General features: G+C 47.6%; 1 protein-coding gene across 1 annotated transcript; it reads right to left on the reverse strand.

Moving 5' to 3' along the window:
• Window positions 1-356: 356 nt before the first annotated feature.
• On the reverse strand, window positions 357-24,681 carry LOC119104091 (putative ammonium transporter 3). Its single transcript, XM_037227768.1, has 11 exons — window positions 24,648-24,681; window positions 19,332-19,469; window positions 11,138-11,325; window positions 10,330-10,418; window positions 7,025-7,182; window positions 5,492-5,633; window positions 4,771-4,946; window positions 3,991-4,218; window positions 2,884-3,162; window positions 2,354-2,476; window positions 357-469 (listed from the first exon to the last, which is right to left on the reverse strand). The coding sequence occupies exons 1-11, from the start codon at window positions 24,679-24,681 to the stop codon at window positions 357-359; spliced, it is 1,668 nt and encodes a 555-aa protein (XP_037083663.1).
• Between the last annotated feature and the right edge of the window lie 1,537 nt (window positions 24,682-26,218).

Consider the following 26,218-nt stretch of genomic DNA (forward strand, 5'->3'; position numbering starts at 1 on the left):
GAGATCCCTTGAACGATGAACGTGTTATACATGCGTGCTTTTTACTATACGCGGCAAGATATATTAAGGAGTTCAAAAACTACATCCGCGTGGCGAGCTGCGACGCTGGGCAGCCATGGGTCGCTATTTGTGGGGGTTGAACGCTAACTCTTTGGTGAATGAGCACAAACAAGGTTTCAAGGGACTTTGATCAACTAATTTTCGTGGACCCTCCTCACCGCCAGAGTAAAAATCCGATGTTAACCGTCGTTATATGAGCTAAGGCCACCAAGAGATAAGTTCCCCGTAACGGATAAAATTCTGGGACGGTGTTGCAAGTCGGACAACGTCGGAGGAGGGGTGGGGGAGGAGGGGATTTAGGGATGCATGTTATCCAGGTGTTCGTCGAAGTTGATCCATGCTACATGACTGGTGTTTTTCTTCGGGGGCTTCGAAGTTTTGTTGGAATCTTCAGTAACCGTAACTGGGACTGAAAGTGCAATGCAAGGATGTTAGACATGTGTATAAGCTCATGGTACACGGTGCGCTATGGTAACTAAAATATACACTTAACTAAGCTTGTTGGTTACCGCTACACCCCTGCCATTCGATCGCTTTGGCTACCTATCTCATATAACCATAGCCACACGGTGGGTGAGAAGCCATATGGAGCTCAACGCAAATTGGATTCTCGGCGCGCGTTGTTACTGAACAATTGTGTTCAAAATGTTTGCACTTTTGCATTCACCCGCTTTCTCCAAAAGCTTAGGGTAAACAATGAGATTTCCGAAGCCGAAAGCAAAAAGCACATTGATACACCGACATCGGACAAAACCAGCTATCAAACAATGGATTTGGCACGAAAATGTTGCGAATGGAATGACTGTGTTACGTTTCAGGTCCGAGGAGTCTACTTGAATAATGAAAGCATTTCTTCCGGATACTTTTCCGCACCTGGAACTCTTGACCAAAATGTGTTGTCTGGGAAGAGAGTTACCAGCATATTCAGATCTATTCCAAGACTTTTCGTAGAGATAGGCGTTCGACGATAAAAGCAGGCAGAAGGCTGCCAGGCGCTCCGCCAGCTGGTGTCGCTATTGCAAGGCTCTGCACTCTCACCCGGACCGGTCGATCCGGCTCCAAATGAAGGCCATTTAAGCTAACGGGAGTGTCCACCTTTGAGGAATATCTCAAAAACATGCTGTGGTGAAACCTCAGAACCAGTTTGTCTGATAATGACGCTGGGTAGTGCTACCGAAGTACCATCAAAATATGATGGAGAGATATATTTCTAATTATTTTTGGGTCCAAGTTATGCTGCCAACATTTGGTAACAGCGCCACGCTTCTCCCTTTCTTGGTTCCCCAGAGTGCATCCGGAGTCCGGAATAACTGCAGCTATTGCGACCGCCGTAGTTATGACGACGGCAAAATCTGTTGAGGGCCGTTGTCACCTGTTACGGTTTAGATATGTCACTTTTGAGTTACTTTAACCAGCACCTTGCGGGTTTGCGGGCTTAAACGTGGCGCCTCTACTGGTTTGAATGAAACCAGTACAAATGGACGCTTGCGATTGGCACAGCGGGCGGCAAGGACCAATTGCGGAGAAGCTCATTGGTTGGAGTCTGAACTAGCTTGCCACTATAGGCCATATAATATCCCGTTTTCCAAAGTTAAAAAGCATTTCGAAAAGAGCAATCGCACCAAACGATATAGCGGAGAAATCAAAGCCATGCTATAAAGTTTCGTTGAAGTCGCGGAATAATAGCCCTACATTTGTATCTCTTGTAAAAATGTTTTAATCTTTCCCAGCATTTACCACGCACACATTTTTACAAAGAAGCATGCTGCAAACAGTGTAGAACCCATGCGTTAAAAAGCAAGGTAAGTTAAATGTATTGCTTTCAAATTAGTCAGCAAGAAGTCCAATAAGACTTCTTCCGCGGAGCGACTACTTCAAACCAAAATTCTGACATGTTCAGAAACATTGCGAGAAAACTGGTACTATCAATCCAATCGACGCGTCTCAGGTGGTAAGTGACAAGTACAAAACAGGTTGGATGCTCCGTTTAAGGTGGATGGCAAACCCATTTTCGAAGCATTCGAGTGCACTTCTTGTTGATGCATCTGCAAGGGAGCTACTCTCATCGACATCAATACGAAATTTAAGCGTCTCTCAAAGTTCAGTGCCCTGGAACATTTGGTGAAAGGGTTTTGATCGGCAGTCGTCGGTAGACGTTAAAAAGACAAGATTGCCGTTGATCCCACGGCCAATAACGTATCAGCCATTTGCAGTGAATAGCGACCAGTGCTCCTCAACTGTCCGCATCTGTTCAGGGCAGTGACCACCGCTGGCTTCTGCAGAGCTGGCATACCAATGGGCTCGGTGCGTGATCCGAACGCGCTCCGCCGTGCCGATGACACAAAGGACGCCTCCGCCACTGAGCCACGCGGGTGGCTTATCCTCTGCCGCAGTTTTTGTAGGAGCGTCATGTGCCCTGGAAGTTAGACAGACCCGTCAGGCCGATGCTGGTGCTGATTGACAGCGTTGATTTTTGATGGCTCTCAGTCGTAAAGCGGCGTGATAGAGAATAAGACAATTACGCTATAGCGTAGGCCACAGTCCACTCGATGTGCAGAAGCCTAAATGAAGCCATGGTCACTTATTTAACGACTTTGATATCGATTCATTGAAAAATTAAGTGAAGCGGATTCGGAGAAACTGAGAATTATAGCTCTCATTTCTGAACGCTACACGAGGCTCATAAAGCGCAGTGGCTCCAATCACCATCGACCACTGGATAACACCGTAGGAACCCACCATTTACTGGTAACACAGCCAGACAACTGCCGGCGAAAGGTCGGCCCGCTGGGCTGACACCTCGACGGCACCGGGGCCACCTACCGAGGTTGGAGCCGACCTCCGGCGGCAGGTCGAGCTCCTTGAGCCGCTCGTCAACCTCCGAGTGACGCCGAAGCGCCGACACGGTGCGCGAGAGACCCAAGCCCGGGTGTCGGATGCCGTGCTCAACGAGGTCGGCGCCCAGCAGCTCCTCGTGCGTCGTCATTCGGATCGGCTTCAGCTTGTTGATGCAGAAGAGCAAGACGAACGTGACGATGGCTGACCAGGAGATGATGCACGCGCAGGTCAGGGCCTGCACGCCGAGCAAGTGCCAGCCGCCGCCTATGGACGCCCAGCATGGCTGATGACGGCGTCGCGCGCACGGCACAGGGGACGGAACGCCGTCTCAGCAGATGACACAGCGCCCCGAGAATGTGGCAACGCGGCCACTGTTCTGGCAATGCTACGAGGAAAACATACAGGAGATTCACTCGTCTCCGCGTTTTTTCAGCGAGACCTCGCCAAATTGTTGCGGCTACAACTGAAACTTTGGTTACCTCTTGCCATTCCATCTGACGTACTCCAGCAAAATGTTGGCACCCTGCGTTGCCAAGGGCGTCTGCTAACTGATTTGTCGGAAAATGGTTCGAACAAATACCATTTTAGTACGAGACATGCATTAACAAATTATTTCCAATAGAAAGAGTATATTTGACAAAGCAATTGTTTCATATGACATAGCTAAAAACAAAGCACTTGCCACGTAAGCTGGATCATTTAGATTGCTATTGACGCACGCAGAGGGTATGCAAAAGGGTAATACCATGCTGGATCGATGTTAGTTTCATTGCCGAAATCAATGCACGTTTTCTCAATGCACGTATGTTAGTTCTTAGTCTATTGCCGGCCCAATGCTCGATGATAAATGCGTTATGTATTGCGAAGCGGATGAGGGAGCTAATGCAAAAGTGCCGATACCATCACGGCATACTTAAGCCGTACAGATGGCCGCGTCAAGTAGCAGAGCTGGTGCACTAGATACATGTTTGGTGTTTTAATGAAGAGATTGCCTCTGACGTGGCCGGTCCGCGGTCTGCCGCGTGGTGCCGTCAGGAGTGGACAGCTGGACCTCGCGCGGCCGCTGCGGCCCGAGCACCGCTGGCTGCCCACCTTTGAAGAGGCCCGCGCGCCCGTTGGTGATCTTCTCCAGGCTGTCGGCGTCGACAAACAGGCCGATGGCCAGCACGCCCCAGAGACCGCTGACGCCGTGCACGGAGACGGCGCCCACCGGGTCGTCGATGTGCAGCCGGTCGACGAGCGGCATGGTGATCACGGCCAGCATGCCGCCGATTATGCCGACCACCACCGCCTCCCAGGAGCGGTAGAGCGCGCAGCCGGCTGCAGCAGCCGCGGCGCGCGGGGTCACGGGCAAGACGCCGCGGCGTTCGGAGATCACAGGATGGTTGCCGCAACGCGCGGAGGTCGCAGGTTACCGCGACCCCGCAGTACGCGGGGTTGCGGGCCAGACGCCGCGGTGCGCGGGGTCACAGGGCGGCCACCGGGCGGGGGCCGAGGGATGACTGAGCGGGCTTCATCCGTTCACCACCGCACAACGTCGGCAGGGCGACACGGTCGCGCAGTGTTTTTGTGACGTGGTCGAGCCAATAGCCAAATTTGCTTTCGAGGTTGTATAAGGACACTGGTTACAGCAAAACGAAGACATTCTTCCAGCTATACACCGACCTATACGTTGGATACAGGGAAATATATTACTAAGTCATGCCGTTGCCTTCGATGCAGGAAGATACCGTGTCTGATCATCTGGCTCACGAAGGATATTATGCATATGAAAACGTCGAATAGGCTATGTTTTACGCTCGTGATAGGAAACAAAAATGATCTCGATGCATTTCAAAAGGTGTTGAATGGGATGTGAGCATTTCACGCTACCTGTGACGGCCACCAGTCCTCCCAGAATGCTGTTGATGAGGTCCCCGACCATCAGCTTCTTGGTGGTGGCCAAGCTGTACGTCATGCCAAAGAGGCCGCCGCCCAGTGAGGCATTGATGGTGGTGACGGCGGAGCGGGCGGCGTACTTCCACTTGTGTCCGCGCACTCCGAAGGAGCTGCCGGGTTCGCCGGTGACTGTCACGTAACCTCACACCACGTGCACCAAAGACACCACATGCCATCTCACTGCATTTACAACCTCACATCGCTTCGAGATGAAGCGGATGCACATGCACACACAGTTGTCGTTTGCTGAAGGTGTGGAGAATATAAACGATCTCACAAAAATGCCTCGGCTGGATTGGCATGACCCGACAGCCCGCTGGTGTGTCTGGACGTTTCCGCCCTGATGTCGATGGGTCTGCCCCGCTCCCGAGGCCGGTGGGTCTGCCCCGCTCCCGCAGCCGATGGGTCTGCCCCGCTCCCGCAGCCGATGGGTCTGCCCCGCTCGCGCGGCCGGTGGGTCTGCCCCGCTCCCGAGGCCGGTGGGTCTGCTCCGCTCCCGAGGCCGGTGGGTCTGCCCCGCTCCCGAGGCCAGTGGGTCTGCCCCGCTCCCGCAGCCGATGGGTCTGCCCCGCTCCCGAGGCCGGTGGGTCTGCCCCGCTCCCGAGGCGCTCTCGTCGTCTCTTCAGCCGTCTCGCAGCGCTCCGCAGCGTCTCACCTGCCGCAGTTGAAGCCCAGCCAGCCCCACCAGAGCATGAACATGCCCAGCATGGCGTTGGTGGGGCTGCCCATGGGGAACTGCTCGTGGCCTTGGTCGTAGCGGCCCAGGCGTGGCCCTACCATGATGCACGCCACCAGACCTGCGGCGGTCACAGCTGCTGAACACCGGACACCTCTTCACCGCACTCACTACACACTTTCAAATACGTTTAGCATGGTCGAAGTTGAGGCCTTCGATGTCAGTAGCAATGAATCAGACATGAGGCGTTTTTATGCAAGGGGGGAATTTACAGGGATACCCCTTCGGTCTGCATATGTGTGCTGCCTTTGGTCCCAATGTGGAGTCAAGCACATGGCCTTTGCGTTCAGCTACTGGTTTGTCTTTTAATCTGCTTATTTATTTGAAACTATATTTGTATTCGAATGTGTTTGCCATTTTGGGGTCTACGTGAAATGCAAATGCACAGTAGAGAAAATGCAAAACGCTCCTATCTAATTAAGGCGTGGAAAGCAATTTTAACGGATGCCATTCTGGGACCAAGCGTTGTTTGCCTTACGGCCGGAAAACATTTAATCAGTGAAATCGGACCAGAACCGAGAGGCACCATCTGGTGACACTTTGGGTGGCCGTCGCCAACCCAGCACCATGCCTGGACCTCGGAATGTGCTGCTGTGTCGAAAGAAACTCGACCCTCCATCCGAACACATAAGCACGCGTCCGAGGACACTGAAGCCGCCGAGTGGGGATGTAGGGGCAGAAGGAGGGGGACGGGTTCATTAACTTAAACGTTTTGTGCCTTTAAGGGAATGTTTCATGTTGGAGAATATTGAAGCAAGCATCACATATGATGAAATAAGCTCACTTATATCCATAAGTATACGTTTGAGTAGAAAAGGCTGCTCTCGGCAACCCAATTTCGCTATTTAGTCAATATGCTCACCAACACGTCAGTGCTTGATTACGTAAATCACTTTGCACAACATTGATTGAGAGCCAATTGGCGGCCGTTCTATCTGGAAATCGCGCTCACGAACGCCAGATAAGAACAACTCGAGCTATTTTTCTTTGCCTGGATCGCCGCATGGCCAATGGAATTACGTGATTTGAATAAGGTTATTATGGATAAAATCTCAAGAATGGCAGGGGCAGGACAGGGCTCAGGTGTTAAGAAGGGCAGGGCTTGAACTTCACCGAATTATCTTCAAAATGACCATTTCAGATAAAAAACATGCTAGAAATGTGGAACACTCCCTTTAAGCATCAACCCAACAGCCTTGCATGCAGATGATTACTTTTGAACAGCTGTATGCTTCCGTTTTCGAGAAATTCTCATTCGTTAAATGTCGATTTGAAGCCGAAAGCGTAGCTTGATACATCATGTATAATAACAATTTAACTCTGTAAAATTGCTATCAGTTCCGAGATGACCGCGGATACGAGCGCTGCACTCGCGGGAGGGGTACCGCGATGGAGCACGTGACAGTGTCTAGTCCCCTTCCCCCTCAACCTCCAACCGAAGCTGAGACTGACCGGAGACGCCGCCGACGAGATGCACTCCTGCAGAGCCGGCTATGTCGATGGCACCCATCTTATACAGGAAGCCGTGCTGTCCCCACAGCCAGCCAGCCGGCACGCAGTACACGATCGTGTTGATAAAGGAGAACATGCAGTAGGCCATGAAGTTGAATCTGCAGCACACACGAGCACAGGTGACCAGTGGTCGGAGTTGGAGATATGGCCTAAACACAGAAGGTGTAAAACATCATCTCATCTAAACAAATTCCAGGGGTCCCGCCAAAAAAGATATGTTTTTCTCTCTTTCTGGAGGCGAGCAGATGCCGCAAAATAGAACAGCGTTATGTCCAGATGAGTAGCTTTAGCGCTTCTGCCTATTAATGCGCAGTGCAGTATAGTTGCAGAACGAAATTTCCGGCGATGCTTCTAAACCCGAAAGCACCATCGATAAACGTAATTTTGAAAATAGTGCCAGGGTGTATGCTTTCGGGCAGAACCAAAGATCTACCATAGCGAAAAAGTCGGGGAAACGTGCAAAACGAGCCTTTGATAATGTAGAAACAGCAATTTTCCTGCGCAGAACCAACAAACTCTTGCGGCGGTTGCAGCAGGAGCTCGGTTGTACCCAAAGCACGACCAAGAGATGGGAAAGAACTGATAAGACGACTGCTCCTTTGTGAATTAATAGCCGACAGGGCGCGGACCATAGCTGACAAAACCTGCGTGTCACAAACGTTATTTGTTTGACATTAGACAGTGTGTGACTGACGCCGCCCACTCATTTGAGCCGCCTGGTTTCAGGCTCTGAGTTTTAATGCCACTTCTAACACGCACGCTTAGAGGCGTTTTAAAAGTAAAATTGTAATAGGAAGACGGTGGTGGCAGCACGGTTTGAGGCATGAGAAATGCATTCCCAGTAACTTTCAAAAGGTAGCGAACTACCCCCCCCCCCCCCCCCCCCCCAAAACCTCAGAAACCCGGCATTGTCAAAAGCATGCACACGTGTAGCTAGAAGGCACAACACATCACACAGAACGTTCACGTACTTGACATGACTCTTACAATTTTATGGAAATAGCAGACCGAACACACTATACGCGGCTACTCTCGATGGGAAGCTCCACCCACGGCCAACAAGCCAGCGCGCGCTCGTCACGTCCGCTTTTTAATATCTCTCCCGCGCTGCCCCGTTTCTCGGCAGCTGTTCCGCGGGGCAGAACTTTGCGTTTCTTTGCTGGGCTATGAGCCTATGACCCTCAGTGTTGAGTGCCCCCCCCCCCCCCCCCCACACACACACTATCCTTCCCCCAGTGGTGGGTTTGGCCTCGGAAACAGGACAATGATGCAATGCTTAACAATACTAAGCCCCCGATCGCTTTCACCTCGCTGAAAAAATAACTAAAAAAACTGCAAAAGCAAAACAAAAAACTATGTGCGCATGTACAGGCGCTTACAAGTTTTTGAAACAATGGTCTGCTGAAATAGTTATTTCCAAGGATTGGTGTACTTTGTGGTGACTATGTGTGTAATGCTCTTCGCAAATGTACTCCACGACTTACGTAATTTTGTCACTCATATGCCACCACAGTTTAACTGTGCGCCAAATCAAGTTGTCATTGTTGCGTATACCGTGGGTTATCTTTCAGCTGGGGCACCCTCTACCTTATACGTTTCTTACCGAATGGTCTCAGTCCGCCAGTGTTTTCTCTTCATCTCAAAATGCATTAGTGGAATATATTGTTGACTCATGTGACTTGTTCTTGCCTTACTTTTTAAATGTCAGTGACCATAACATTGTTGCCAGTATTAATTAGAGAATTGTCTTTCAGATGCAAAAAAGTTAAGATGCGTATAGGCCATGCCATTGAGCGGAGAACCCCGTGGTCAGCGCCATGGAGTGAATGACGCGTCAGATCGATTCTGCACATGTGGCCGTGGAGCGGATGGCACGCCAGATCGACTCTGGACATCTGGCCGTGGAGCGGATGACACGCCAGATCGACTCCGGACATCTGGCCGTGGAGTGGATGACACGCCAGATCGACTCCGGACATGGCCGCCGTCACCTCCATAGACCTAAGTCGAGCTTTCGACGGCGTTGATCATGGCGTCCTGCTGACCAAGCTGCAATGGCACGGCAACGGTCCTCGATCGTTTAAAAGCTACCTTGACGGACGGCGGCAGGTGGTGAGAAGTGGTTCACTGGGCCTACCCTAGTCGACACGCCCCAGGCCATCAAACAACTCATCATTTTATCTTAATATTAACTCCCTCGCTGTCCGTCAAGAGGATGAGAGTGAACATCGGCCATACCCTATCCTGGGGTGAGCACATATCCAAATTAGCCAAAAAGCCCAACTTGCTAAGCCCCGCGACCACATCGGCGTCTTCAGGGCCCTAAATGCCCCCCCCCCCCCTTCCTGCCCCGATGGCAGTCCACTCGCTGTTAACGCCTCGGACCGCTGTGAGCGAGCACACCTCTCGGTCGGCGGTGACCGGCGCTTTAGAGCTCTCCCCTTTCCGGCTGCCCATGTCGCGTAGGACGCTTTCATATCGGGCGGCCTCGTCCTGGAACCACACGCCGTCGCCGCCGTTGTGACATCCCGGAGACGTACTGCGCTCATATCTCAGCTTGACCAATGTGAAAGGAGGGCTTTGTTTGAATTTGTAGGTCTTTCTCAAGCCTTTGACATGTTTTCATCATCGCCTCATCTTTGCTTTTATCTTGTAACTCGTAATCCGTCGACTCCAATGAAACATTAAGCCGTACATATGGAACGATTCGTGGTAAATGCATGACATGACTTGCCAATCATTTTCCGCTAAGAAATCAACATGTCCGAAAACAACAAAAAACCCTTTAGCTCCTGGCCCTTAGCAAGCGGAGATGCGGTAAGGGCCGGAGGCCGAAAACATGTCAGCATTTGGCTTGGCAGTTTTAGTCAAGAAATGTAATCACGGGGCTGTTAGATACCACTCTTTGACATAAATCCCAGTTGTCTATCATTCAAACTATGTTGATGGGAGATGAAGTGCTTTCCTTACTCAGGTAACCACTCAACTCGGTATCTGAACAATCAGCAAGCGGTCTTTTTAGTTTTAGTGATCCTTAATCCTTACGATCCGTTTGGGCTGAAAAACTGTAAAATCCCTTTGCAGTGGTTTTTGTCCTTGCAAACCATGTGGGCTGAGAAATTCCGACATCCTATCCAGTCCTAATCCGCGTTTTTGACGTTCATTCACAATCCGTTCCAATCCAGCGCATGGGTAAGCCCGCAGTTCGCGGACGCACTCGATTCGTGAGGTGCCGTGGTACCCACCTCTCGGCGATGGCCCCCGACACGATGGTTGTCGCTGTAGTCGCGAAGGACAGCTGGAATATATACGTGGCGAACAACGGTCCCATGTCCTGTGGACAACCAACAGTCACCAAACGTCAAAACGTGCGCGGGATGCGGTGGTTCATCTCGGTGCTATTTCACCCGCTCGCCTTCTGGCTATGTAACATATCATTATGTAGGAGACGCGATATCTCATGCAGCACAAACCACAGCAAGGTAACGCATTTCCATTGGCGTGGCATTAAACCATCCCACACGCTGAGGGTTGGAACAGATTCCAGGTCCCCAGCGGCTACCACATGGATTGTACATCGCGTTTAATGTTCGGCATTCAGATCCCGGTGTGTTCCATCTCTTTTCAATGAGCCTTGTCGTTCCCGTGAGCTGTGTGATGCTTTCTAGTGCGCTGCACTCAGGCCCGGCGGTCTACGTCCCGTGTTCCGGTGACCTATGCGTTGTGTCCCAGCGAGTTTTAGCTACAGTTCGGCGAGCTTTTTCACTGTCGTGTCCCAGTGGCTGTATGCTGTGTCCAAGTCGCTGGATTCTGTGTCACAGTGTATTGTGTCCCTGATTCCATGATGAGCTATGTCCCAGGTTACAGTGGCTGCATGTCAATGCCCATGGTGGACTTGCTTCAATGATATGTGTTCCAATTCCTGGTGCTGTGTTCCGGATCCCAGTGGCAGTGAGCTAAATCCTGGGTCCTGATGACCCATAGCCTGGGGGTCCGTGCGCTCCTTCTCCTTGATCTACCAGTGACTAGCTGCAGGACGAAGAGATGCAATACCTGCTCTGGTGCGGAGACGGCAAAGTCTCCTGCCGCGAACAGTATGTTGGAGTAGGCGGTGCCGAAGCTGAGGCCGTAGCCGAACACCCAGTAGGATAGGCCCCCGAGGATGACGTCCACCGCGTTCTTCACCATGATGTTGACCTCGTTCTTCAGGGATACACACCCCGACTCTAGGAGACCAAAGCCTGCGACACCCGAGTTTCGGATCTATAGGCGCTCGTAACTCCATCCAGAGCACGCGGGACGACAGAACGAGAACTTAGTGACATAGCCAACAAACGTAGCAACTGGGGCAAGGTATAAAGACTGGGACGATTAATGAGTTTTTGCTGAGAGAGCAAAGTTATCAAAGATTGTGTCGTTATTATAGTTATGTACATTTCTGCTCCCAACAGATATGGTTTTGCAGGGGCCGATTGCGGATTCATGGCAGCGAAGATATTATGTCACCTCATCAGCCAAGGTAAACACCTACGAGGTTAAAATTAGAGGACTGCTTTAATCAGCTGTAACTGAAAAGTTCATTATCTTAATGCTGAATCCGGTTAAAGCACGAGCATGCTCATCTCCGTGCTATCAAGCTAATGATTGCAGAGTCCTGATGCGTCATATATATATATATATATATATATATATATATATGCTTAAAGATTTTGCGCGAAAACCTATGTTCATTTCGTCACAGTATGTGAGTATTGGACGACCCCTGAAGACGAAGAGCTGGAATATTGTCCAACAAGGCGCTTCTATGTCCGAAAAGACCAGAATGAGTCAGGCACTGCCGCCAGAAGCATAGCTGAGAGATAATTGTATTACGTCACTCGACCCCTCGACATGCCTTAAAACATTTGTTACCAGCTATCAACTACCAGATCTGTACAGGGACGTATGACGCTATTTAGCTGAACGGAGCACCCATCAAAACACTGATAATAAGTAGTAGTTGAACTAGTAGTGAAGCTACATGGCAAAACGTTTCCTGTTACCAATAACACCAGCCCTTCCATCGCGAAGCAGTGGAAGCCCTTCCAGCCCTTCAAGCTCCTTGGATGCATCACATTTCGAAGGAAAGAGTGCGCAATGCAAACAAAAAAGCGCTGTCTTTAAATCCCGTTGGTGACCTGCCAGCACCCATTGTACTTGTCATCTCTTTCGCTGGTAATGATTGTGTTGCAATATTCAACTCCTCAGTGCAGAGTGCCAGTAGCCACAAAGTGTACACATAAAACCCCCAGCGATTGTCAAGTCATTTTCATTTTCATTTGCTATCCTCACAAGTTTCATCCCATGTTCTAACATCATGCCCAGTAAGAAATCCAGAGCTCAGTGATCACATGACTATACCATATTTTGGCTCTGACTGGATTCCTTCATGACACGAACCGCTACAAAATATCATCAGAATGGATTGCTACCTACCGAATTGCATGTGCTCTTCTCGCACATTCAAAAAGACGTACCCAAGCATGAAATCACGATGGTGTTTGCACGGGCGAAAAATCGCTAACTTTAGATGCCCCTAAATACCGTCAGCAATGGTCTCAAAACTTTTGTTACGTTTATTACCATGCGTTGGCCAAGCGTTCGAAATTAATTTGACCGGATATGCCAAAAAAGGCAGGTATAGGTGTCTAGTTAGGCATACATATGAATGCAACGCATTTAACTCACATACAATGCATATGTAGATAAGTATACAACGATGTATGCGGCATTTCTTTTAATAATGCGATCGTGTGAGCTTCAAATAATTTGATGTGTTATAAATCTGACATTTAACTCCCAAACAGGAGAACATAGGTCAAACAGAAAATAAGGAAACCATCAGAACGATTTATCGGTCGAAGCCCGCCGAGAATACAATTATCTGATATTTGCTTACGCGCCAAATGGGATATTTCTGGCAAGTGGCACAAACATGAGTCATGAGTGGCTCCACACGACACGCCTGCTGTCACGCGTATCGAGATTGCCTCCTCTCGGGCCGGATATTGAACGCACTGTCAGGAACTACAGGGAAAACGACCGGGGCGAGCATGACATGCGGCGCAGTCTCCTGATAGGTCCGGTAATTTCCTTTCATCTTCAGAGTAAGCGGATGCACGATAACCATCTCAAATATTACACTGAAAATTGGAGCACGCATAAGTGTGGGATGGTGAGAGCATCACCCAATATGTGAATACATTATTGGGCGGAAATGAGATCAATATGGCGACTCAAATTTTTTGGACGTCTGACAGCTCAGATTTTCTTGCGGCTAAGAGCATGGGACGCAATTAATTCTGAAAAAACCTTCTGTCATGCTTTGGATGCGTTAAACATTTCGATGATTAAATCGTATTTTTATTTCCCTGTGCTTTCCCACCATCTCAGCCGTGAAACTCCTAGTGATTTGATGGAAATACCATTTCTTAAAACAACATATCGGCAAATATGGTGTTTGATACAGACAAACTTAACGCCCAAATGCCTTAAGGCTTCTAAATCAATACATTGGGCTGAAAAATGATTGCGGTGGTTTAATATTCGGCACCTCGCATTACATGCTTCAAAAACCACAAACGATTTCATCGAGACGGGAACTGTCCAAGCTCCATTTACAACGACGTTACATATTCGGGTAACATTCGGAAGTATCTGGTTCTCGATCCGGTTTGGTACATGTCGTTTTATGCAACGAAATGGAAGGCTTGGGACAGGTGTTTCAGGCGTATGCCTCTACAATTACTTCCCAAGTTGAATGTAAGTTCAATATCTTGGTCCTGGGCTCGTTTCACGCCCGTGAAAACTGTGACAAAATCTATTGGATGGGAGCAAAGCTGGCCGATGAACCATAATTCGTCACGCACGTATGTATGTATTTATGTACATTTTTATGGCATACCTTACGTTCTGTTGGTACACCAGGACTATTATACGGCTAGATACGACTACTGGCTGGTCTGGGCTGTTACTGGCCAGCTGGTAGGACAATATGCATTATTCCGCTGCACATAATGCATATTTTAAAATCTGCAGGCTCACCGTTCTCATATTTCCTTTTCTCCATGTCAGGCTAGTTCGGAGACTCCTTTCCAAACACTGGTCCGTAATCAACATCTCCGTCGTGTTCCGTGAGTCCTTTTTAGATAATGGTAACTTCCTCGTAGCACCGGATCATACGTTTTCCGCCCCCCCCCCCCCCCGGCTCTTTTTGCTCAAGGAAGCCTCTTTGGGGACTCGGAGCCCCATTTTTCTCGGAATCTTTTAAGAGGTCATGGTTTTTCGCAAGGTCGTCAGCTCCACTACGAGCGGAAATGAGAGGTCCCGCAGTATCGTCAGCACGATCAGCCGTGGAACGGTCTGTGGATCAGTCCGGATAAGGGCCGCAGGATAACGGGCCGCAGCGTCCATCGTCATCGGCAGTCGTCAATAGCCGTAGTTGTAGACAATTTGGATATTCTGCAGACTGATGGAGCTATGGGGCTGATGAAGCAGTTATGTTGGCAGAATCTGGCACGTAGGTTTTTGATTCAAGATTTACCTTCGCTTTCTTTGCATCATTAAGCGCGTTTGTTTTGGCCTGTAGGATATGACCGTAGATGGACTGTGTTGCACATTGTTACATAATTATTTCAGAAAAATTATTCGCAAAAAATTCACGCTTTTGTTTGACGGACAAAAATACAAGGCAGTGACTACCTCTCGAAGATTTTGCAACTAAACTGGAACTGAACAACGTTTTATCTGAATATGCACGATTACTGCCCAGCCCAGTGACGTTAATTGAACTCTTAGTACGCAACAATGTGATATTTTTCAGAGGCGATTGTCCTTCCTTATTATATGGCATCTATGCTTATTAGCATTAAATATTACTTAAAGTTTCTCTGGGCTAGGCATAAAGATGAAGTCAGCTTCTGCTTCGTCTTCAGCTTTGCGGAATCGCAGTTTGTTTCAGTTAGCTCTTGGTTTGCTTTCGGCTTTGAACCATTTTCTATCGCTGGCATTGGCTTTGGTCTCGTCTTAACTTTATTACAACGATTGGCTTCAGCTTCGGCCTCGGGTCCGTGTCTTGTCGGACGGCCGGCTTTGGCGTCGGTTTCGGTCTCAAACATTTCATAATTGTGGCTCCGTCTCCGGCTGCGCGCGAACTTAAACTGCTGACTTCAACTTCCTCATTGTGTTTTTTCATTGGATTCAACGCTGTAAGTGGCGAAAACAGCTTTCCTCGCCCTATCCTTAACAAACCACACGAGTTTTCGATGTTTTTTTTAGAGCACTTCGCGGATTGGATGCATCGACGGATTGAGGATCAATCTAAGGAGCGAACCTGGCTTTCAAACTTATCAACTCATATGGTTTAAACGGACTGAGAGCGAATCAAACGGAAATTTTCACCAAACAGTTCCCCAAATGTTCAATAAAGATACTAACCAAGAAAAAATTATTTAAACCAATAAAATGTATCGTTTTCAATAACAGGCAATGCACGCGCCGGCAATATAGAACACGACTCACAGTCCACAAGCAAGTCATTTGATGAAAGGATTATTTTGACAACTTGATATGCATGAGTTACACTTAGATATGCTGCTATGGAAGACAAGCGCCCCCGTTCCTTAAAAGGTAATTAAATTATCCAATTATCTAACACCCTATCATATCATAACATAGATAATATTCCTCCTGATCTTGTCATCAATCATATTTAACCCTTGTGGATGACACCGCATCTTTGAGTTCAAAAGCAGGACAGGATAATGTTTTGTTGGTTGAAAGCCCACTATGGAGTTTTGAAATACAAGGTTCGGTCTGAAAAGGTCAGAAAAGCGAGCTTCCTGGTAACATTATAATTTCTGTTCACCTAGTCAGTCAGCAAAATTAATGAGCTTAACATCAGCTTAAAATTAAGCATGCTGCCTCAACTGATCCATTTTCAGGCCCCTGCTAGAACAAAGATTGTTGCATTCTCATAATTATTTATCTACCCACACCACTCCCCAGTTCTTATATATATATATATATATATATATATATATATATATATATACATATATATATCAAAGAAGCATTTTGGAGCATGCATGTCCTGTACAACCATGGACCACATGTAACTTTCTCACCAAAAGTGAGTTAGGTACTCTTTACATCCAGCAAAAAACTTTGGTATTTGGTAGATACTTTTTTATTTGTGTCACGTCTATTCTACTCCCAATCGCATAAATGTGCCCAATTGGACGGTTGCAATGCATTTTCATACCTGTGGTTCTTCTGCAATGGTTTAGGAGGTCCAACACACTTTACACGAAGTCAGGAAATTAACATAAATAAACATACCACCCATTCCTTTATTCCGCAGGTGAGTACCATCCAATAATACTACAAATAAAGATTTCGTAATGTTTGGAAGAGCTTGTGGGACCATCCGAGCTCATGGAAAGTAGCTGGCGTGTATATGAGATACTAAAGCACCAGCGGTCATGATAGATGTTGGATGATGGGCGACAAGTATGTGCCAAACTCTCTTAGCACGATTTGTTTATAAATATGGGAGGATTCTATATTCGTATCTAAAGCACTCACGGCGGACAAGATACGTTACATACTTTGATTGAAACGCTGCCCATTCGGTTCAAAATTACATAAGCTGTGTAGTGCGTTTGCGAAGAACATTATTTACCTAGATAAGAGAGAAGTAATAGCCTTATTCCTCGGAAAAAGACCAGAACAATGGATATATATGTATACCCATATATATATATATATATATATATATATATATATATATATATGAGTTTATATTTCGGCAGCATGCCTTTATCGAAACAATAGCAGAAGTCATTGCACCACTTCTGTACATTCAATTTAATCTTAAGTGACCCATTCCACTTACATCCAATTCGCATCACTTCTGCTATTGTTTCGATAAAGGCACGTTGCCGAAACATCAATCCATCTGTATCTTCATTCTTCTGGTTTTTCTCCGAGGAATAAGGCTATTACTACTGTCTTATCTGTGAATAGCTGCTCCTTTTCCTAAAACGTTCATAGCCGCTCTATTAGCGCGTTGAAAACAAAATAATGCATGCAAAGCTGAGTACTTTTGTCCAAATACACGGACCAAATTTATTTTTGACTGCGTAAATGGCACTTCATCTAACTGCGTAATGTATGATTACAAGTACAAATAGCTTTGGCATTTTACCAGTATGAGCAGAAAAGGGTGATTTGGTAGACTCTTACATTTTTGCGACATAGTTCAAAAATGACGCAACTGTTTCATTCCTCTGAATAAAAGAGCAGTTACCGCGGGCAGTGGACAGTCGCACAAGTGAATTATGACGTTAACGCAGCTGCTAATCTAACAGGAAATAATGGTTGCAATGATGCACACATGAAATAATGTATATGCAATGAGATATGCGTTCTTGTGGTTCACAAGGCACACTAGATGAGCGTCGTCCTGCGCTTGTAAACTTGGCGCTGCTGAAACTGTGAAGTAGCATTTGTAGGTATTCTGTACCTAACCTCGAGTCTGGAAATGTTAGATAATGCTCTCGTGCCTTTGGCGTATTGAAACCAGGAGTGACTTTGGGTCCTTGGATGTGGTGGTAGTTTTAAGCTGTTACCAAATATGTGTGACATGATAAATAATACGGTGAGCCTTGGTTGTTCTGATCTCCAAGCAAAAGTGCATTCCCAACAGGCGGCAAGGTGGGTTAAGTATCTCAGCACCCACTGGCTTACGACAACTTAGCGTGCATTTTTCCCAATGAAAATCCACAAATTTCTTGAACATAAGGTAATGGGGAAACAGGAATCGTCATCTAATTTTAACAATGCTTAGGGTGGAAGCGGATTAGCACGGATCTATCTCATACATTTGTCTGGTAAGGCGAACTGGAACGGATTGGAATGAGAAATCTTGAGAAAAGCAGATTGACAGGGGGATTGGATCTGGACTAACCAGACTGGACTGGACCGGACCCTGAAAATTCAATCCATCAAGTGCTCGAACGGGTAGGGCACAGTTTTTCCATGGCGTAACAAGAAGCAAGTCATTCTCTCATGACCAATTAACACCTGATGTCAGCCAAAGACCTAATTTCCCCAAAGTTCCGTACATGCTAACGCGCACGGAGAGGACGATTGTCCGAGATATCTTCCATCCGTGGCGCCATGACCTCCTCACATTCTCTCGGAAACCCAACGCGATGTTTTCTTATTCTACAGTTTTGGCAGATGCATAAATAATTTCGATGCCGCAAAAGAACATTGCACGAAGATTAAGCCCTGGCTTGCCTTCGCCGTCGGGGTTCGGGTTCGTGACTGACGGGCTCATCCCTGGTTTTGTGTTTTCTAGGTTCCAAACCCCTGACTTCGGCAACCGCTCTGCGTGTACAAAGTTCAGGGCCACTCGCATTCGTCTTGAAATACGTAGCAAATGGTTTCGGACTTGGCTTCCCAGATGTAAACTTCAAAGCCACCAGGTTCGGCTTCGACTTTGGTTTCATGTTAGTGTCTTAACTTGTTAGTGCTTGTTGTAAGTGTCTTAGCTTGTCATGCTAGCTTACATGCCGCCTTGGAATCAGAAACTTGGATTCTCCCCTGTCTGCTATCAGTGCTTCATGGTCTCTTTCAAGTTTTGACCTCATTGTCAAGAGCAATATATTACTGTGAAGTAATGCGATCCCTGCTACAAGCCAATGACACCATTTGCAACCACGCAGCCAAAGATTGGATTATACTGTCATGCTCCAAGGGCCGCTATGAGATTCTGGTTGCCATTTCTAAGCGGCACAGAGCAGTGTTACCGAAACTTCCCAAGAGATGGAGGCGAGGACACTCCCACTTTCCAGGTAAATTTTGTCCATGTATCACAATAATGCTAATGTTTGGTTCTGAGGACCAGGACCAGCGCCTCCAAGCCCCCCCCCCCCCCCCTCCTGCTATTTGCACTCCCATGGCTCCGGTGGCACCGGCATTTACACGGGATCCCTTTTCACACCCAAGAAGCGAGTGTTTCAGCTCAAAATTCTTTGTTTTTGACCAGCGTGTCTGTCTTACACAAAGCGAGGCGTTGTAAAGTTTATGGTTGCAAGGGCTGGCGACCTCCAGGGCAGGTTGACCCCTTGAGGCTCATCTGGACTGTCCCTGCGAGCGTCACACGGGTCGGAGTGCGTGGTAACTGCTGCTTGATGCTGACCGGACTGCATGGTGAAGACGATGAATGAGGCCGTCATGACCCAGGTGGCGTCATCCCAGCTCATGTTCTGGTCTTCCTCGCTGCGCGGCATGTAGGTCGTGTTGGTCATGTTCGCCATGTCCATCTCCGTCACCACTTCTGTCGGCAAATAGGACAGCACGCCATTAGACCAACTGATTAGAGAGGTCAGTAGTGGCAGGGGGATGTCGTTCAGCTCTGGTGAAATTTCACACTGACGCTATGATGCTGCTTGCAGAAAGAACTTAAACGGGAACAGCGATTGCCCTACCGTCCCAATGAGATGGCTCGCATGAGCCTTGCCGCTTGCCTTACCATGAAGCCGAGCTTTCACAAGCTTCGTACAGAATGGTGACGTCACGGGTGCCGAGACGTCAATGCAACGCGGTCGCTAGCCGTGGGGCGTCAGGCCGCAGGGCAGCCAAAACATCGGAAATCCTCGTACAGATAATGAGCAAACTGTGGGCCTGTTGGGAGATGGATATGACTAGCAACCTGATCACGTAGAATTTAATGGCGCATACCATGATACGCTTTGCAGGCCTACACCCCTAGCCATTAGGCAAAATGCAAAGGCATGAAAAGTGTAAACAGAGACACGGTAATTAGACAAGATGGGACGGCCGGAGCATCGGACTTTCTTCACATCGATCATGAACGAGATGTTAGCGGCAAGCGCATATGACCAGCGAGCCAATCGAATAAACTCTAACGCCGAACATTATGATGTGTTTTGCAAACTTATGCGGCCAACTATTACTATCAAATCGGCGTGAAAATTGAAAACTCTTACGCGAGAACTGCTGCGGAGATGAATGGCTGGGATATCGGGATGCCTTCGTACCAAAAATAAACAAGCTGTTAAGGGAAGGTGCACATATCCAGTGGACTGAATGCGCGGAAGTCAATAGGGAATATGATGCGTCAACTTTAAGTGCACACGCCGCGCTATAAAACGGAATCAGCGTTTAAAGCGAAAACGTGAGCGTGCGGGCTATTGGAGATATGCGGCCAGGAATTCGGTCTGTCCTCTTACCTTAAGTAAACTATCACTGGTGTGTGCGTGTATCCGCAAACTGCTCAGGTGAAATTAAATGGCAAGCAAGATCATATGCTTTGCGAGCTTACATTCAGCAAAGCCTTAGGATTCAACTGGCGTGGGAAGTGAATACGCCTAGGCAGGGACGCTGGTATTAGGGTTGAGTTTAAGTCCCCAAGTTTCTTAAAATTTAGCATTTACCCCATGGTACTCGACTCGGAAAAAACAACCAAAACGGCTATCTCCCCAAATTAGGAGAGCTTCCGCCTGCCCCTACACGGGGCCGGCTGACATCCTCGCTGAACGCTGATGGGAAATTTTGAGGTTAAGTAGCGCGGTGTCACGGGAAGCTGTATTAAACAGGAAAAGTCCGTCTTGTGTTACGAAGCACAAATGCTCCCGCGAAAGGCCGAGCAGGCATCGGCCGGCGTTAAGAGACGGCAAGCCATGAACCATGTTCACACAAACACGCGCGCTGCCCATTGTTTGGACCTGCTGCCCAATTGTTTTACCCATTTTACCCCTTTACTCTTGCTTGTTGTCCAAACAAACTATAATCACGAGTTGAGTAAATACACTTATTGGAGTCCACTGCTACTTACATTAAACATACAAATATCCATCATTTGTGCCATTTATACTCTTCTGCCTGATAAGAAAGTTACCACAGATGCATATCCTGCTCTGCACCTCCGGTCTGGCTATCCATAATTCTACTCGCGTACCACTTTCACACACATACACACACACACACACACTCATACGTATATATATATATATATATATATATATATATATATATATATATACATATATATACATATATATATACACATGTATGTATATATGTGTATATATATATATACACATGTATATATATATATATACATATATACATAATATAAGCAGGCACATAGGGACCGAGCACTGTCGGCCCCGCACACAGATGCCGACCGAGCACGTCGGAATGTAGGTAGGCATGGACCTAGCACGACCAGCCCCGTAGGCAGGAACAGGCCAAGCACAGCGGAATGTAAATAGGTACGGACCGAGCAAGACGCATCTGGTACATCCAAGCAAAAATTAGCTGTAGCGGACAACAGACTCGCCACGCTCATCACTCGTTTGCATCACCAGAGACGGCAAGACCACGAGTGCAAAGCTGTGTAAGATCGAAGTGCATTGTTATGGCTTGCGCTGAATGCCGTTGTCCCATATTTGCGACGTGCACCAAAAACTTACTCTGCTGAAAGCTCAGGACCAGCCACGGCTAACAACAAAACTGGGTAGTACCACTGCAGCGCCACCAAGCTGTAGCAGTTATGTACATTTTATTTATTTTCGAGTCAGATTCAGCCGTCGTCATGACGACGGCAGATTCTGATGGGTGGCCGCTGTCAGCTGTTACCATATGACCAGGGCTACTGTGTGTGACCACAGTACAAACGAACATTTGTGATGACCACAACGGGCGGCAAGGACCAGCTAGCAAGAAGAGCATTGGTTGAAGTTCGAAACAGTCCGTCACTATAGAATATATAGAACGTGATGCTTCGTTTCACAAAGCCAAAGGCGCTTCGAAAAGAGCCACCGTAGTAAACGCTATAGGGAAGATATTATAGCTATAGCATAACGTTCGTCAAATGCTCGGGGATAAAAACTTCCCATTCGCATATATTCTTTTCTTAACAGACTGCTTCAAGCTTTCGCAGCATTTATTACACAGACTTTGTGACAAATTAGTGCATTACAAACATTACAGAATACACGCGTTTAAACAAGCAAAACAAATGAAATCTATTACGTTCATGGTAGTGAGCAAGGAGCCCGATGAGACATTTCCCGCAGGAATGGCTACTTCAAAAAGAAATTTTAGGCTATCCAGAAGGATTTTGAGAAAACTGGCATTCCTGACCAAATCTGCGCGTCTGATCTAACAATAAGCGAAATGTACAAAAGGGTGGCACACTCCCGTTAAGGTTGCTACGTACATCATACTCCGTTCTAAGTTTTACGCAATTCGCCCGCTGGTTATAGGCATCTGCCACAAACAATTTGTTCGGTATCGGCACAAAGACAGACCGATGTTCCTTCTACCGTATGGCAAATAAGTACAGTGCATACGTCTTCACTTCAGCTGATTGCATTTAAATGGTTTGCCGCGTAGGCTTGCAAACCAAAACATCATTTTCTTTCATACAATTCTACGTAAGCGGCTCGCTGGTCTTATGCATCTCCTGCTAACGTTTACGCCCGACGCCTAGAAGCCCGCCGCACTCTGAAGTCTCGACACTAGTGACATCACGTTAACGTTAAGTGAAGATGAAGCGAAAATTACCGGATGGTTTTATTCCTCTTATTCGGTTTTGCTACTGCCCCGTTTGTCACTGCACTCAATGTGGAAGCTTTGGATTTCATTAAGCGCGGCGTAAGCCGTACACGGTCCGCACAGTTATCGTTTGCCCCATTCACCCGACGAAGGTGTGCTCTTCGCATTTGACGTACAGGATGAACGCGCGGTTCCTTTCAGAAGAAAGGTAGCAAGATCAATTTTTACAGAACATTCTGATGTTTCCTGGTTTTGCCCGTTCATTTTTCATCCACTCGTTTGACAAGCTGAAATCTAACAGGTCGTGCTGCACTTGTTAGAAAGTGGTCGTTGATAATCATGAATTCATCTATCTGTTATCAGCCTGCAAAAAAGGCATTACTTTGGTCAGCTGCTTGTGTACTTTGACGTGAAAATGCTTAACTTCTTTACCTCGAACTGAATAAGGAATAGATAATCCTAAACCCTTTCTTTTGTCATATTAGTGAAAAATGTAACACTTGTACCCAATAATTTAAAGCCACCAATTTCAGCAGAATTCGTATGTTTCATTCGGAATCAGCTCCGTGTTATATCTGCACCGGGAATTCACGCTGTCAACACCTTTCCATCGTGACACGATAGATGGAAGATAAAAGGTAGGACAAAATCCTGCATCTATTTTGAATTAAAGCTGAATGTTTCCAATGACTTCAAAGCTAATTCTTTCAAGAGTTAGACGAATAAACGTGCAACGTCAGAAATGGACGTCGTCCCATCTAAATCGGAGTGGCAGAACAATTTCTTATTCGACCCAGGTCAAGATCCAACTTTGGGAGTGTCTTTTCACAACAGCTCGTGCTGGTGTCTCTCCACACATATTCGGCGCGGCGATGATACCCGATGTCACGCAGTAATCATACCGTAGTCATGCCGACAGACATACCTCTCAGTTTCCGAAGGTACAATATTATTCGTGTGTGCTATTTTTTTTTTGCCGTGGGCGAAAACAAAAATAGGGAAGGCCCAGTAAACGCTGAGGGGCTAGCGCGTCGGCCTCCCACGCGGTGCCTGGGTTCCAATCCCGGTTACGCCATGGCCTCGTGCGTTGATATCCTCACTCAAGTCGCTAGTGCTGCATAAAAGGGACGCGGCAACGTACGTCGCGTTCTTTTTTTAAAGAAATTCGGTTAGCGAGTCGCGCTGACGCATCATCTCCTGACGAGTGTAGACAATGTGGCCGCACAACCAAACAAAGCTGCACGACTGGGCGCCAGGCTAATGCAAAATTACGAAGCAGCAATCTACAAGAATCGCCACCTGAAAATACCTGCATGTGCCAAGCGCTGTCGTAGAGTGAACAGAAAGTACAGGACTTGGATTTCGCACATCATTAGGAACACACTCCGCAGTAGTTATGAAATGCAACAAAAGGAATCGACTTTGCAATGATGGAGATACATACGGCAGATAATCTGAACATTTCGCGCATGCATACACATTGCACCACAGCTATGGTTCAGGTATATCTCATTATTTTGTAGTATGTTATCACTATTTATTATTTTTCATTATATTATCTTATGTTTATGACTATTTATTATTTCATAACTACTTATTTTTTCATAACTCACCTATTGTATTTGATTAAGATGTCTTATTTTATCATTATATTATTATATTTCACTATTATTTATTATTTCATTGTCACATATACAGTTCTGCATTGTCAGCTGCTGGATGACGGGGAGTGCAGCACCTACCATGACCAAATGACAAATATAGTTTGATCTCAGCCCCCTCACATCAAAGAAAATAATTCTCAAAGGATCGGACTCTTGACGGATGATAGAAGCACACTCTCGTCAACGAAATCGATCTCCATTCATACACGCAGAGACAAGAGCTTTCCGGTGAGGACGATCCACCAAGCGGAGAGTCCGCCGCCTACCTTCTCCGGCGCTGGGCCGGAAGAAGCGCGGCATGACTGCTGTTGGTGTGGCGGTGGCGGCGGCGACGGCGGCCCCTGACCCGGTCCACCCCGCAACTGCGCGCCGCTGGCCGCTCCGGCCTGTCGTGCTTCGGCAGCGCGCGGCCGCCGGCGCGGTCGGCTCCTAACCGGCGCGAGCACGACACGCAGCGCGGGAATAACCACCGCGGCCGGCACGCGCCGCGACCAACTGGCCATGGCGCGGCTGCAAGCGGCTCGCTGTGTGGCCCAGGCCTCTGTCTCTCTCCAGCCGTTCGTAACGGTGTGCAGCTGCAATCGATGCGTTTGCCGCCTGCACCAAGCAGCCGTTCGTCTTCAGGTGGCCGATATCTGTAAAGGCATGCTTGCTGGCGGGAAATTAATCGACCGGAATATCGCCCCTGTCAGTACTTTAAGTCCGCATTCGGCGCCTACATAGTCCGGATCGCCTGCTGCGCAATCAAGTGCGTGTGAACGCCGACGATACGTGATGGCGTGATGTGCGTGGTGCACTGACGGCCTCCCCACAGCCGGCGCGGCCGACCGAGCGCGACCGGCTGATTACGGCAGCCGTGTCTGTCCCGAAGCCGACCAGCATCGTTACCCGATAATGGTCACTGCCATGCACCTGCAACACGGAACCTCACTCGGACAGATCATCTCTCGGTCGCGGCGACACGCAAGACCATTTTCGGAGCAACAAGGGGTCCGAAATATACTGGAACATGGCGCAGTGGCAGAGGCGTGGCACAAACCTAGAAGTGATACGTTGAATCGGGATGAGCCCCAGATTCTAGGGCACTGCAGGTGCGGCGAATAAGTTTCAGTCAATGGCTTCAGAAATTGACATCCATGGCAAAAATCGATGATACACAAGTGGAGCATTCCCTTTGAATGTAAAATGTTCATAAGAAAGCACACACACGACACGTGACGATTGTCATAGCGCATGGATTCACGTTTGCACTGTAAGTCAAGCCTGTTAAAATTTTTGACGTACAATAGTTAGGTTGGTTTATAAGGGTCACTCAATTAATCGTGCAGCGATGTCATAATTGTGATGGAGTTTTACATAATAAAACAATAGGCTCTCTAGCGAAACCACACTGATAAATTTTTTGATACAAACAAATCGGCTACAAAAATGATATCGGCAATATTTTATTTGTGGTATGAAATCACACCATGCAAAACATTGCTTCAATGTCTCGCTTGGTTGTCCAGTAAATGACACATTTTGGAAACTGCGTGTGCCGATCCCGTGCTCTCGTAACTCCCGTAAAACCGTGTCTAACGAAGCCCGCTATTTGAATGCGTCCAACTTCGCGCATCGAGCCCGGTAGCAAATACATGTTTGGCTTTACAAAGGAGCCATAAGTCTGAAAACGAACCTATGACAGTAAGAAAGTTGAGAGTTCATGCTCGATAACAGCCATTTTACCTCAGGCGGTTTGCACATAAGAAGTAGCAAACGCTATATGAACTGTTGATATCTTTATCACTGTAATTCTAGGTTTGTTGTTTTGGTGTAAACGTCTGACCCCATCGGGCTG

This window comes from Pollicipes pollicipes, unplaced genomic scaffold (genome assembly GCF_011947565.3).
Source record: "Pollicipes pollicipes isolate AB1234 unplaced genomic scaffold, Ppol_2.1 Scaffold_5807;HRSCAF=6879_pilon_pilon_pilon, whole genome shotgun sequence".
NCBI classification, from domain to species: domain Eukaryota; kingdom Metazoa; phylum Arthropoda; class Thecostraca; order Pollicipedomorpha; family Pollicipedidae; genus Pollicipes; species Pollicipes pollicipes.